Source organism: Haliaeetus leucocephalus, unplaced genomic scaffold, assembly GCF_000737465.1.
Source record: "Haliaeetus leucocephalus isolate CR32 unplaced genomic scaffold, Haliaeetus_leucocephalus-4.0 Scaffold173, whole genome shotgun sequence".
Lineage (NCBI taxonomy): Eukaryota > Metazoa > Chordata > Aves > Accipitriformes > Accipitridae > Haliaeetus > Haliaeetus leucocephalus.
In genome coordinates, this window is record NW_010972609.1 from 10,694,223 (window position 1) to 10,709,280 (window position 15,058).

Sequence of the window (15,058 nt, forward strand, 5' to 3'; positions counted from 1 at the left end):
ATGTTTTTTACTTTACAGAATTCTGAGGATGTCCGATGTAAATGCATCTGCCCTCCTTACAAAGACCATTCGGGCCATATTTACAACAAAAATGTTTCACAGAAAGACTGGTGAGTGTGTGTGTGGTGTAAAAAATTATAATGAGTCTTACTAGTTAAAGACTCATTCAACAGTGATTATATGTGAGTCTCCTGTGGTGATGCCAGGAGAAATTACATCTCTTGCATAACTTACTGGAACTTTTCTTTTAAAAGTGCTCCAGAAGTCAGCTCTAGCAAGGGACAAGGCTTGAAATTCATAGTTTTTGCTCTGTCTTCTGTTTTGGTTTGCTTGCTTGCATGTTTATTTATTTATTTATTTAGACTTAGAAGTAGTAGAAGGGAAGAGGGTGTTGTAATTTGAATTCAGTGATTTGAAATGACGTAAAGGCAAGGGAGCACAGCCATGGAACTAGGACTCGGGACTATTGTCTCCTCTTTCTCTACTCTTGAAACCTGTAATATCATTTAGAGACTATTGTTTCTGCAGATATCTGTTCCTCAGAACTGCAGCCAGAGAGGGAGAAAAAATGGATTTTTATTTTTTTTTCAGTGGGTACTGCTTACCCTGTGCCTTACTAGCAGACAAGACCCTGTTTCCCTTTAAATCAATATTGGTACTGATTGAAGGAAAAATTATCTTTAAAAGCTTGACTAATTTTATGGTGACAGATACTGATGCATACAGAATTTCAAAAATCTATTTTCCTATCTTAAATCTCATTTTGTTGAGAACGTTTCTTAAGTGACCATCTGGGAACATTTTATGACTCTTATCTTCTGTTTGAGATGTCTTCTTGCAACTTCTAAAAGACTTGATTGCTGGTTTATGTACAATAAAATAGACAAGTTTAGTGCCATACTTTGGCTTCTGCATCAGTGCAAGTGGCTTGTTATTGAATAGAACTGAGTGATGTACACCATCCTTTAGGTATTTAGATCAGTTACTCATGCGACAAGAGCCAGATCAATTTTTAGTGTCTTTATGAATTATGTACAGTATAATGACCACTTACTGCAGGCTTGTCCAGACATAAAATGAAAATTTATTTTTTAATGTTGAACCTGTACGGTGTGTCATGATACTCTTATTTAGATGTTTCAGTTCTTTGTCCTGGGTTTGGCTGGGATAGAGTTAATTTTCACAAGAAGCTGGGAGGGTGCACAGCCAGGACAGTTGACCTGAACTAGCCAAGGAGATAATCGATACCATATGACCTCATGCTCAGTATATAACTGGGGGAGTTGGCCAGGGGGGAGGAGGGATCACAGCTTGGGAATGGGCTGAGCATTGAGTTCCAGATGGTGAGCAATTACGTTGTGCATCACTCGCTTTATACATTCTTTTATTAGTACTATTGTTATTTTGACTTCTCTCCTTGTGTTGTCCTGTTAAACTGTCCTTATCTCAGCCCACGAGGTTTCACCTTTTTCTTCCGATTCTCCTTGCCATCCCACCTGCGGGGGAGGAGTGAGCAAGTGGCTTTGTGGTGCTTAGTTGCCAGCTGGGCTTAAACCGTGGCTTCTTTCACTTGTAGTGGTCTGTTCTCTGGCTTCAGACTGGCAAACAGTGTGCTATGCTAACGTCAATATGGGCTGGGGTGCTTTGACACCAATTAAAGCATTCACCCTTCTGGACTGAGGTCAGGAACTATTGCAGGCAGTCCCATCCTGATGGACAATGCACTAGGCAAGCATAGTGATGCCTGAGCCAAAGCACCTACAGGGTTAAATAACCCACTTGGAAAGCGTTGGTATTTTGTACTTTGAAAGTATTGGTGTACAGAGGCTGACGGCAGTGGTAGTCATGGATGTGGAAGGAGGGAGGGAGGACACCCTGTCTACAAGCTGAATGAACTGGAAATCTGTGCAGAAGCTGCCCTTCTGACTAGCCTAGCTTGCTTTGGAAGAACTGCTTCCTTGGTCCTGTTGCTGTGGGCGCAAGGGAGAAGGTGGTAATGTAGAGGCAGTTGAGTGGGAAAATTGTTTAGAAAAGGATCAGCCTTTTCTACATTTTTCTCTAAAGTTCCCATGGAATTGCAGTCCAAGGAAACACATCATCAGAATTCTAAGGTTCTGATACATTTTACACTTCTTAGCAACTTGAAACACTGAACTGGAGAGAAAAAGAGAGTGCTGATGTTAATATTTGATATATTCATAGTAACAGACTTACTACTGTACTTAAGCTACATACAAGCTTTCTACTATACTTGTCCAGCATATTGATGCAAGCTTTCAATCATATGAACAGAAATTGTGTAGATTATAACTTGCATGTATTTTTTATTTTATAGCTTGAATGCTGCACTCCTCTACAGAGGAGAATGTAATTCTACTTTCAAATAAATGAAACAAATAAGCCTTCCACTCCCCTCCAGAGGATGTGACTTGACACTCAATAGTTTTAGTTACAAAGACGAAATACAAAGAAAACAGAAGAGATGAGTTGGTGTCTGGCCATGTGTTTGCAGTGTTGTAGTCTAGCCCAGTAGAGTGTTGAATCCTAGGCTGCTGCTGTCACTTCAGGCATTTTGTTCCATTACCTGCTTCTGACTGTGCTAACATTGAGTTAACCTGGATAAAGGTGAAACATGATTTTTGTTGTGTCAGTGCTCTGTAGGGACCCTGGGGTATGAATTCTGAACATCCTACCTGAGTCAGCAAAAAGACCAAAATTACGTAAGTTATTGGTGGAAGCAGTTGTCTCATGGTAGCTGGATTTTAATGCTGTGGTATAGAGTGCCTCTAAGATTGTCAGCCACGCTTTTTGGCATGGGACCGACTTACATTTTTGTAATCCTTTTAAGTCAAATTATGTTTTTGCATCTGAGTCCAGTGCTGCAAACTGAATGCTATTTGTTCACTATCTTGTTGCCTAGAGAAACAACCCATCTGACTTCTTTTTTTTCTTTAATGCCTGTAACTTGTGATGGCAAGAAAAAAGAACTTCTGTTCATGAACACCGAAGAGAGGTTGATCTCCCGTCAGATAGTGGAAGGATAGAAAAAGGCTCTTTTGAGTACGACGAAAAAAGAAGTGTATAGCTAGAATTTACTTTCATCCACAATGTCAGTGTCAGATGATGCATTTGTGTTGGGATTCAAGTCCTTGGACTTGTTATGCTAACAGCTTTAATACTTCCACTGAAAAATGAAAACTTTCTATTGAGTTAGAAAGGTCTTAAAACTTGTTTAGCAGCTTGTAAATAGCTGAATTTCTTGTTTAAGTAAAATAATTGTGGAGTATTGATTTATGTTGTTATTATTTATTTTTTTAAAAATCTTGGATACCAATAATTTAGAACAGCTGAACTTAAGCAAAGGTGTCTTCTCAGCTCATGCAGCTGGGGTCTGCATGCATAGTGGAACATGTAAGCTAAAACCAGCTCAGAACTGACTGAGTAGTTTCTGTTTTTCTTCAGCGATTGTCTTCATGTGGTTGAGCCTATGCCTGTCCCTGGACCTGATGTAGAAGCATACTGTTTACGTTGTGAATGCAAATATGAAGAGAGAAGCTCTGTCACAATTAAGGTATACAATGTAATTCTGTTGGCATATATTAAATACTTCAACTGGTTAGTAAGTATGTCTGTTTTCTTTTAGGGCAATACTCTTTTTAAAGGGAAAATTTTTCTAAAGCAGCCTAAGATTTAACTTTTTTTCATGATAGGTGTTCACAGTTTATCTTGAGTAGTAACAATAAGATCAAACAATAGCTGAAGAAGAGGGCTTGAGATCCTTTATTGAAGATCTCCACTTCTGACATTAAGCTGTACACCTTGTTGAAATTGTGAGCGTTCTAGGGCATTTTGTCAAGCTTTGGACTTTACATTTTTGTTATTATTTTAGAGGGCCTCTCATTATTCAGCTGTCTTACTTGCTTACTAAAAATTTTCTTTGTATGTTGGCAAGCTAAAAAGAGCAAAATTGTCCATGTTTGCTCTAAAAGATGATTTCTGTATTCTTCACATTCTTATCCTATTGGAGCCATTGAGCCCTAGGCTGGGATGAATAGATTGTGCAATGCATCTTTTCTTCTTTTATAACACAGACTCCTTTTTTTGGTCTTCTAGAAATTTGGTATTTCTTTTTGCTGTCCCATTTTTCTTAATGTCTGTTTGAATACAAATCTATGCTAGAGAATGGAGACCATGCAGGAACCCCCAAATTTTGTCATTCCACTTTAATGGCCAAACTGAACAGTTGTCTTGGTTGAGTGAGATTTGTAACACCAAGTTGTTTTAAGAGGGATAGCATAAGACTTTTAGCAAAGCCTCACTAAGAGAAACTGTTTCAAGCTAACATCTATCTGGCCCAAACCCTTTTAATACCAGGTTGTGGTTTGGTGTTTTTTCTCTGTTCGTGGGTTTTAAGTCATCTGGTGACACTAGCAAAGATTGACAGGCTCATCACAAGCTTTGCATGTACTCTTCTTCTGGTCCTTGCTGCCTGCCAAGAGATGTGGGTAGTAATGTCACAATTCTGGCATAAACTGTGCTTGCATTGTGTAGGTTACAATCATCATATACCTGTCTATTTTGGGCCTACTTCTTCTGTACATGGTGTACCTTACACTGGTGGAACCTATACTGAAGAGGCGTCTCTTTGGACATTCACAGCTCATACAAAGTGATGAAGACATTGGGGTGAGTTCACCAGAGTGCTTGTGTACTTCAGTTAACCTAAGGATTGGGATGGTTGGTTGTTCAATAACTATTTGGGATGAGCAGCTTTTTTTGCCAGGGAGTGTGAATGCTTTTCTTGAAGGGGGAGGAAAGTAAAGCTGTGAATGACTTCTGCGAAGCCACTCTTTCATTTTTTGCTGGGCTACAAAGTAGTAGGATGAGGACTGCTTCAGTTATTCCGGCTCTAGACATAGTTTATTTTCTCAGAGAAGAAACAAAGTAGGAATGGAGGTACACATATATAGGAGGTACAGCTTCTTAAGTGTTAATGGTCCATACAGTCTTACTAGTGACTACATTTATGCAGATTGTTTACTGCTTAGATTTCTGTCTGCAAAAAGGAAGTAGAGGGGTTGCATCTTCTATTGCTCCAATTTGAATTTGTTGATGCTAAAAGTTCAAGAAGAAATTATTATAATTAAGTAAAATAGTGATTGATGCTGAAATAATTTCTGAGTATTACAGCTAGAAACCAGAATGTGATAGTATATTCCAACGGATCAGAACAGCCTTTTCTGGGAGGAAAAGGGGAGTAGTCCGTTAGTGACTTGGTTTCCTGTCATTACTGGCCTTCCCAATCTCCAACAGTGTTTTTGACTTCTAATAAAAAGTGTCTTCAGTACCATTACAGGAAGGGAATGTAAGACCTTACAGAACCTTGTATTGGAAAGAGTGAGACACTTTAGTACCTGATGAGCGTGGATAAGGAGTACTGGTTGGTGGGAGTAAGTAATCTGTTTATTGAAGGAGGACTTAGAATAGTATAAAAATACGGACTATGGCTCTGCATCTGATGAATCTGTGTGCATCTGAACTGATGAATCTGCATGCCTCGGAGAAGTATCGCTATAAAGTAATGTGAGGAAAGTTTGCTGAAGTAGCAGCTGGATTGGTGGTAAAGTGTCAGTGTTGAACCACACAAACTGATAAAACAATTCTGAAATCTCAGCATCAATGTGCTTTCTATATTGAGCCCTCAAGCAGTGTTGCTTTTACCGATAAAGTATGCTTCAGGTGTGGCATAACCTTAGAAAGAATTTCTGAAGCCAAACCCAGAGTATGAAACAGGAGGATTGCCATCTGCTTAACCTAAGCATTTCAGCAGACATGAGCACTTTATTACTGTTGAAGTAAATGAGAGCTAGTCAAAAAGATTTACAACATGAATGTCTTACAATAGAATCATTAAGAATATATTCACCATTCCTTCAAATAAATAGGAGGTTAACAGGAAGAAATAAAGAAGTTTGTTCTTGGTGAAACAAAATTATGATGGCAACACTTTTAAAATCTGTTTAGAAGCCCTGTAGTTCTGACTACCTGTTGCTTCAGTGGCTTCATAGATCTGAAGGTATCAGAAGGGGTAAATGCTATGCTCTGTTATGCTCTGTATCTGCAGATTTTAATGTGACTTGCACTCAGTTTCTCCAGGGTTTTTTTGGTGTGACAACTGTCATTGCTAGTAAACTGAGGAAAAGCATATTCTTTAGTTCTACTGTTTTTTTCGTCAATAGTGACCACATCAGCCACCTTGACTTAAAAAGGTGTTTCTGTTCTGCAGGGGGGTATATTAAGTTTTCAAAATCAAGCATTTTCTTAGATAATACTTTTTATGAGTTGTGCATTCTTTATTTACCTTGACTTCACAACAAAAATATTTGATCGTTACCCAAGTTTGAGTTAACATTGTCTGGAATGAAGGCTCTTCAGACAGAGGTATACTATTGCTATTGTGTCCCGCTGTTTCTGCACTTCCTTGTGTATTACACTAAGTCATATTCCAAATGTCTTTGTATTGACATCTTAAGACTTTGCCAGACAGTTCCAGGAGGCTATTGGTGAGTGGTTGTTTTGTCTTGTTTTTGAAAGGAGGGATTTGAATGACCCTTGTTCTGGCTACATTCTTATAGCAAATGGGGCAGTTTCCTACTTGAATTAAATGAACTTGTGCTGTATGCTATACCTCAGACAAATGATATTTATTTTATACCTTATATAAATTATATAAACTCAAATCTGGGTTAGAATCTTCTGATTGTAGGTGGAAGAAGTGAAATAAGTCCCATGGCAGAGCTCAAGTTAACTGCGGAATGAATTTACCTTAAATTCTGGATCCATCTTAACCAATTTCATGTTTTGCTGTAACTGTTACTGTGACCCTTACTTGTGCTGGTGGAGTCACTAGTGCTTATAGCTGCAGTACTGCTTGGAACAAAATGCATTTTAGGTCATTGCTTAGTTCATGTTGCTCCTTTCCCATTTATGTTCCTTCTGTGACAGTGAACATGAAATTATTTAAGGTCTCTCATGGCTTATCTCCATCCTTGCCTTCCCTCTTGCAAGTTCTTGAGGTATTGATCCTTGTCGCAGTTTGGAAATACCATATGCATTGATTTTGTTGCTGAATTTCAAGCCAGTAAGTTTGTTCTTTCTCGTTGCCCATTGATGGCAGTGACAAGTCATGAACGTAAGCTGCTTCTGTAGACCTCTTTCCTCTTAAATTCTTTTTTCCCCATGTTGTCTGCATAGAAATTGGCAGTAGCTGACCTTTGAGCTGAGATTGTTGTTTATCAGGAAAGCCAGTACCATCTAGCTTGTCCTGTGCTGTCCCTTCCAGCATATATTTTATGGTAGAAATGTGTTGCTGGTGTGATTTTGTTTCCTTCTGAATTAAGTGATTTGTCACCTGTTAACTTTCCATTCTAGGTATATCCAACTGCATAATTCTTTATAGTGAGATTATAGCTATTTGGGTCGGACATTGTCTCTTGTTCGCTATTAGCATATTTCTTAGCCCAATGAGGCTCACGTGTGGCTTTGGGACTTGTAGGCATCCCTACACTGGGTATCATTAATGATAATCTCTGTACTACTAAGAATTATTGTTGAGCTACTCTACACAGTCATGTCACAAATAAGGTATCCATTAATATAAATGTCTTCAAAAGTGTTCTGGGGGCAACAGAAAGGGAACATGAAGTGTAGACATGCAAAAATATGGTTATTTAATACAGGACATAATTATGTTTTTTTTCATTATGCATTGTATATATGATGCTTTCTGCCATAGCTCTAGCAACATGACTTTGTCCAAAACAGTTTGATAGCCAAATAGAAAGTTCAGTTCCAACTCCTACTGTTTATAATTTGGTTATATTTACTAGACAAAAATAAAGCTTTGCAGGTACTATTAGAAAACAGAGTAAATATTAAACAAGCACTCAGTTATTGTTGAGCTCTGTCACTTAGACAGCTGTATTGACACTTTGCTTTTAGACAGCTCAGTACAATAGGTTTAGTTTGGTAAACATCAGAGTATGTTGGTTTTATATAGAAGCTGGGTGTGAACATCCTGAACTGCCTGATGGTAAATGGCTATGAGCTGGCAGAGAACTGGCTCTTTAATTCAGTTTTAAAGTGAAGTGCATTCATGACAATAACAGGAGGCTCCCAGTGCCTGGTTCTGTTCTAGGCTTCTGTCCCATCAGCTGCTAATGGATGCAAGACTGTGGTTCTGATCTTACAGCTCACCATGATGTCTGGGCAGCAGATAATTGTTTGACAGTACAATGAAGTTTGGTCTATTTGGGAAACCTGTGGAAGTTACTTTGAATGAGAAACTGAAGTACAGTTCTAACTATTCAAAAACTTACTTGGTCATAATTCTGACCAGCTCATTGAAACAGCTTGTTTACCTTAAAAACCAACCATCCCCCCAACCCCCCCAAAACCCCCGCATCCTTTGGAATGTAACAACAAAAAAGGCTACTGTAATTGCTTGGTGGAGTTGAGATCTAACTAATGATTTTTGGCGTTCCAGGATCACCAGCCTTTTGCAAATGCACATGATGTGCTGGCTCGTTCTCGGAGCCGCGCCAATGTATTGAACAAAGTGGAGTATGCGCAGCAGCGTTGGAAGTTACAGGTCCAAGAGCAACGCAAATCTGTCTTTGACCGTCATGTTGTGCTGAGTTAATTGTGTCTCAGTAAAACAACTCCAGGGAAGTAAAGTGGACTAATTGAAAGAGCTGACTTGCGTCTTCCTGATCCTGCCAATTCAGAAGGGTTTTCTTGAATGGTTTGTTATTGATTTAAAAAAAATAAAGAAAAAATTATTTGAACTTTGAAGGAATGTACTGGAGTGGAAGCAACTTAAAAAGGTTAGTTAACCAAAAGCTAAAATCTTTACATTTTCAAATGGCTTTTACTAACAAAACTGAAAAGAAAACAAACTCTAAGATATCTTGGGTTGCCACTGTGGTACCTTATTTACAGTTGTGACTTTATGGTGGTTTTTAACTATATATTTCTCTCTACTATTTATGTGGTTAAAAAGTACCTGGGAACACAGTAATTACAACTCACTAATCACTTTATGTAAAGACCTTTTGTAAATATACTTGGATTTTCTGCTGACTAATGCTAGGTACTGGAAATGTAAATCATGCAGTGTAGTTTCACGTCGGGGAATGAAATCCTGGTTGACTGTATTCATCATTTGGTTTCTTGCACTCGTACTTCCAAGATGCTTGTATGTCAAGTGATCTTTGCAGATTTAAGGCAAAGCTTAAATGGACACTGACTCTTTCAGCTGCATACTTAAAGTACTGTGATGTAGATAACTCAAATGCAGTGCATATCAAGATGGTGTTGGCATTTTGTTCTATTTTGCTTTAATAGCTTAATATATTGTATGTGTATGATATCTCTTTAAAAAAAAATCTTTTTCCCTTTCTCTTCATGGGTAAAGTCTCAGGAGTTAGTATATGATGAAATATTTATTATAAAAATCTTTCTGCATTTGTCTGGATTGATGGTGTAAGGCACATACTTTCTCTAGCACCTGTCATCTTGGGAGTTAGGTGTATTTTTTTATCTGTGATTCTGTACTCATCTCTCTTAAGAGGTATACGGTTGCTAGATGACTAACTTTCGTATATTGCCTTTGGAATGTAAAAATTAAAGATAAAACTGATTTTTGAAACATGGATTTGCATTATCTGTATATCATCATTTTTCTCCCTCATTACCCTGCATTGTGAAATCCATCTATAAAAGCACTTCTCTGAAAATGCTTCAGAGTAGAAATATGCACTTGTTAGTGCTTAGGGAAAGGAAAGAAAGGCTAACCAAATTGCTAATTGAAAAAAGTTTTTAATCCCTGACTCAAATTTAGCTATGCATATGTAGTTACATTATTGTCTTACACAGTTTTCATTTCCAACGCGGAAGGAAATGGTACGTGGAACAGTGCTATATGTTGCTGGGTGCAGTTTTGGCTTGCTTAGTCCACAGCCTGGGGGACAGAGTAGTGTGGGAAATGAACTGTACCTGGATGCATAGCTCTGCCACATCAGGAGTGTAAACATAGTTGCCCCATAACAACATTTGCACTGACTGCAGCTCTTCTGCAGATACGGAGCAGTCAGTCCTGTAGCCTTCCAAAAACTGAGTTAATCTGGAGGGAATTATAATGGGTGGCTAATTGGTGGAGGCACAGGATTCTTTCTTTAAAAAAAAAAAAAAAAAAAAAAAAAATTCAGACTTGGGTTCAGTTATGGTGTTCAACATCCCACCCTGATGAGTCAATAACTGGTTATGACAGTGATGTACCTAGGGTCCCCTAAAGAAAAATACTGTAACTTTTTTGTTGAATGCATGCTTGTCTACCAGCTCTAGTAGATCTTCTACCTCTTGACTACCTTTCTGATGAGGCCTGAAGCTTGCATGGGAAGGAGGATGCAGAAAACGGCATCGTTGTGGCCCCACGCAAGGGCAGCAGAAGCAGAATGCTTTCTTTGAAGGCTGACAGTCCCAGGAAGACAGGACCGGGTGTATGTAGCTCTCTTGGTAGTAGCTTAAGTGTTTCTAATCTTACAGTATCTTCTAAAAGTTTTAAGCTAAACTGGTTTGGTTTTGGATTTTTTTGTGTGGTTTTACTTTGATCAATAGGAAGGCCAAATAGTGAGATAATCTAAAGTGTCAAGGTAATGGAAGAATGTGGGAGTTTTGAAGTTAGGTGTCGTATTCCCTTGCACCTGTACAATTGGACAGCTATATATTGATATATGTAGCATCTATATACCTATATATATTTGATTATACAGACTGATTGCTCCATACTGTTGTTTCTAAGTTTAAGCAAAACTGCAAAACATTTGTCTTGCTACTGATTGCTCACTGTTTTGAAATCTTTTCTACCTCCATAAATGCTTTATTAGAAACCTTTTATATGGTGTTATACTACTTAACACTAAGGGAATTTCCCAAAATTGCAAGTATAATGAAGATTATATTTGAGGGTATTAAGCTAACTAATGTGTGTCCTCGCCTGTAATCTGGAGACAAATTCATCACAAGTTTCTTCTAAATAAATGCTGAATTTCTGTGTTTAAAATGAAGCTATGAAAATTAGTTTGCTTCTGCCTTGATGGTAAATATTTAACTAAATTCTAGCTAATTGTTATATTTAGACATTAAAGTATGAAATGCCAATAAATGAAAATACTGCTTTAGTAAACTGTAGCAGAATACATACAGGAAGTAAACCAAGTACATTCCTGATTACTTTTTCAGGCAATCTGGTTGTGTTCAATACAGTTTTAAAATTTCTAGCCCTTTATGCCAAGTTTTGTTGCCATCATAGTTGTGGTGTGGGTGGAAAAGCCAAACCAGAAATGAGCAGATCTAACTGTAAGCTACTTTGCATGTTGTCAGTTAACTATAAATTGCAGCAGTCATTGACTCAGCGGAACAAGCTACATAATTCAGGTAAGAGACTTGCCTATTGCTGTATCTAGCAACAGATCTTCACTGAATATTACTGGTTTTGTAAATCACTTCTACCAGCTATTCATTAACAATGCCTCTGTAGCTTTTTATCGAATTGTATTTAATATGATCTCTTCTTAAATAAGGTTTAAGAAAAATGGAACATTAACTTCTTTTTTTAATATCATTCAGATATTTTCAGGTATTATTCATCAGTCTTAAAATAGCACGTCTTGTTTCCTTGGATTTTACTTTCATCTGAAGATTGGTGAGTCTAGTCTAAAAGGAAAACTATCCTAACACTTCCATTTTGAACTTTGTGCAGGTAGTAACACAGCAGATAACTGTTTTATGTACTGCTGTTATGCAGCAGAAGTGTCAGTACTAAGCAACAAATATGGCAAGTATCTTTTCTTGAGGGGCTGTGTTGGTTTTGGTTTCTTGCTCTATAGTGATGTTTTGCTATAAAGTTTTTTTGCTATATAACAGACTTTGTTCCTCAGACAATGTTTTAAAGTTGTTAGTAGTAGAAAGTTTTTAGACAATAACCTAACCTGTTTAAGTAGAAAAGGGAAAGATGACTGTCTACTAGTTTAATTTTATGAGTGTATATATTCACCTCTGATTTTTCTGCGTGTATATTAATGTAAAATGGATGTGCGTTCATGCTTTCAGCCTACCTACAGAAGTACCTGTTCAAGATGCATGTGACTTTCTCTGTTGTCTAACAGTGTGCTCTAAAAGAATTCCTAACTCGTAGGATTTCTGTTGTGAGATCTATGTGCATTAGAAAAAGGGACAATGCTGAATACAGAGGCATTTTGATAGAATGTGTTGTGAGGATAGGTCCATACTGAGTAAAAATTCTTTCTGTATTAAACGTGGCAGGTATGAATTCATTAGAAAACATCGAAATATCCCCATATCCTTGTGAAGGATTAAGGGGATCCCCTTTATGTTATGGAACCGTGGTCAGAACATTGGAAGCTTTGTGAGGTTTTTGCAAGTATGGAATCTAGATGTTTATAGTAACCTAGTTTAATGTTCAGGTGTGTTTTCCTTTTTAGAGGGTGCAATAACCTAAGTGTTTTAGACAGCAATATATAGATGTGGAAGTGGATGGTGAGTAAGAATGTTTTTTGATAGATTCTGTGTAGGCAAGTATAGCTTGCAATCTGTGAGGGTGGATCACAGTAGTTCTTTAGAAATTAACTAGTTATTTAAAATTTATTTTTGAGTAGCTATTAGGTAACAATCATTACAGTTATGCTGATATTTAGCTCTTTGAATAATGATATTGGGAAGGCGCTATAATGTGGCTTTCTATAAAACACTGCAAGATTATCTTTCTAGTAAATATATAGGGGTGATTTGAGTAGTTACACCTGCTGTAATGCTGCCCTGAAGAGAGGGTATGTGGTTTTAGTAGGCCAGTCTGAGTTACAGGTTTCTAGCAGTGCCCCAAAGGCTGTGTGCAGTCCCTTCTTAGTAAAATACTTTAAAATTGGAACAATATTATTAGGACATGCATTTTTTCTTTACTAAATCGATTATTTCATAATCCTCGATCAGTAGGACTGTATTTAGTATTTCATACCTGTGTTTAATCTGCAGGTGAGTGCAGAAGGAGCATGAGGACCCAAGGAGATGTTAGGTTTAGCAGAAATTCATCCTTTAAATTTCTTGTAAACCTTTTTATGTAGAATGGATGTAATACCTGACATATAAAATTAAGACTGAGATCCATTCCCTGCACAGGTTTTCCATCTAATTAAGATACTATAGCAGATGAGACATCAAATGAATAGAGAAAAAATAATTCATCTTGGAAGGCTTTTTGGTATGGATAGGGAGTATGCTACAGGAATTGTAGATATTTTTTTTTTTTTCCCCAGGGAGGGGAAAGGGGTGGAGAGAATGCCGCAGATGTTGGCCTGCTTTGTTTATTCTCTCTAGAGATGTAAGTTTTGGTGGATTTGGAGCAAGCTAGACCTATGTGGAGTACATAAAGGTAGATTATCTTCATTTCTAAAGCTGAGGTGAAAGGAAACTGCTGTTTCCTTTAGGAAGCTTTAGTGGCTTTATTTTCTTAAAGTCTGTTGTGAATTATTTTAATCAGTGTTGCTGACTTGCACTTTCTTGTATTTTCAAATGGGACATTGTCTGCTCTATGCAGTGATCTTTCAACACCATTCTGAAATGTCACAAATGCATTAAATATCTCTTCTGGAAAATGCTAGTAGTGCCAAGCGTTGATAAGTCCAGGTGAGGTTTTTTTTTCTACTGTTCAGTACAAGTTGTTTAAACTGTTATGTAATTATGCGTTTCCAGGTTAAATGCAGAACCTGATGGATGGCAAAAGCTACTGTAACCTCATGGACAAGTTATCCATCTGTACTGAGACTCAGCGCATACAGCTGGCTAAGCCTTTCTGTGCTGACCCAGTGGTCATGTTTCATGTGTACCCAGAAACACCAAACCAGGTCACTTGCTCTGAAGATTTGTCATCCCTTCCTTTCATGTCTGAGCATCTCATTGCAGAGAACTTCTACAATGAGCCCTGCACGTTTCCCTACCAAATGCCCCATTCCAATTACTGCAGAAGTGAGTACTCCTATGGACCAGCTTTCATCAGAAAGAGGAATGAGAGGGAAAGACAGAGGGTTAAATGTGTCAATGAAGGCTATGCTAAACTGAGGCATCACCTACCTAAGGAATACTTGGAAAAACGCCTCAGCAAAGTAGAGACACTCCGTGCTGCAATAAAATACATTAGCTACCTACAGTCTGTTCTGTACAATGATTCTGTGGTGGCAGAAAAAAATGTCATGGAGCTAGGCCAAACACCTAAAGCAATTAACAAACAAAACCAGTTTTTGAAGACGATCTAAACTGTTTCAAACCAAGCAAAAGGTATCCCGTCTGGGAACCTAGTAGCCACTATATTATTAATGATGTGCATGTTCCTGGCAGGTTCCTTAGGAGCAGATCATAGCACGTGAGGCTATCAGCCCACAGAAAAGAATTCTAATTTTGCAGATAGTAACTACACTTAGATATGAAAAAAGCAACTGGGGAAATATCATCTGAGTGGCTTTAGTTAATTCATGGAAATCAGAAAACATTTCTAAAATTGTCACCAAACAAAAAATGTAATACCTATACGTGTAAAGTAGTTGTATGTATCATCACAACCTGCATGCTTTAAAATAAATTCTTTCCACTGATGGGACTGAGATTCCTCTCATTTTCTGTAATGTTACTGGTTTACTCTCACATGCACTTTCTTAAAAGTTTTTTGGTCTAATTGACAGTGTTTCTCTTAAAAGGCCTTTTAAAAGTTTCCCAGGAATGTTGTTAGATGCCAACAGAAAGGATAACTTGGTTTAAAAGGGGGAAAATAAAAAGAGGAGGGTAGTGGCTCTCTGAAGCACGGTTACTGAACATAGGAAAAGCATATGTCTTGCAAGTGCTGTTCCATCCTTTTCTGATTAGTGAATATTTTAATCCCTTTAAAAACTGTTGACTTAGCCTAATTTCTGTTGAAAATTGGATTCATCTT

The 15,058-nt window shown here is 37.7% G+C and overlaps 3 protein-coding genes across 8 annotated transcripts in view; all 3 read left to right on the forward strand.

Annotated features, from left to right (window-relative positions):
- TMEM9B (TMEM9 domain family, member B) lies at nt 1-9,709 on the forward strand. The gene is made up of 4 exons (XM_010563923.1): nt 1-110; nt 3,463-3,571; nt 4,552-4,686; nt 8,546-9,709. The coding sequence occupies exons 1-4, from the start codon at nt 1-3 to the stop codon at nt 8,699-8,701; spliced, it is 510 nt and encodes a 169-aa protein (XP_010562225.1). The 3' UTR covers nt 8,702-9,709.
- Nucleotides 8,816-14,684, forward strand: ASCL3 (achaete-scute family bHLH transcription factor 3). Of its 5 annotated transcripts, none has more exons than XM_010563808.1 (3): nt 8,816-8,885; nt 10,399-11,896; nt 13,828-14,684. In XM_010563808.1, the coding sequence occupies exon 3, from the start codon at nt 13,833-13,835 to the stop codon at nt 14,385-14,387; it is 555 nt and encodes a 184-aa protein (XP_010562110.1). In that variant the 5' UTR covers nt 8,816-8,885; nt 10,399-11,896; nt 13,828-13,832; the 3' UTR covers nt 14,388-14,684. The 5 variants fall into 5 exon arrangements, with proteins under 5 accessions (XP_010562110.1, XP_010562112.1, XP_010562111.1 ...); XM_010563810.1 differs by having other exon boundaries at nt 8,826-8,885; nt 11,822-11,896; XM_010563809.1 differs by having other exon boundaries at nt 8,830-8,885; nt 11,689-11,896.
- The window catches only part of LOC104829515 (chromosome unknown open reading frame, human C11orf16), a 15,841-nt gene continuing 14,795 nt past the window's right edge, over nt 14,013-15,058 (forward strand). The window contains exon 1 of one of the 2 annotated variants that reach the window (XM_010563804.1): nt 14,013-14,100. The gene's annotated coding sequence lies outside the window, so the exon portion shown is untranslated. The remainder of the gene's footprint in view (nt 14,101-15,058) is intronic. The other variant, XM_010563805.1, reaches the window with a different exon arrangement.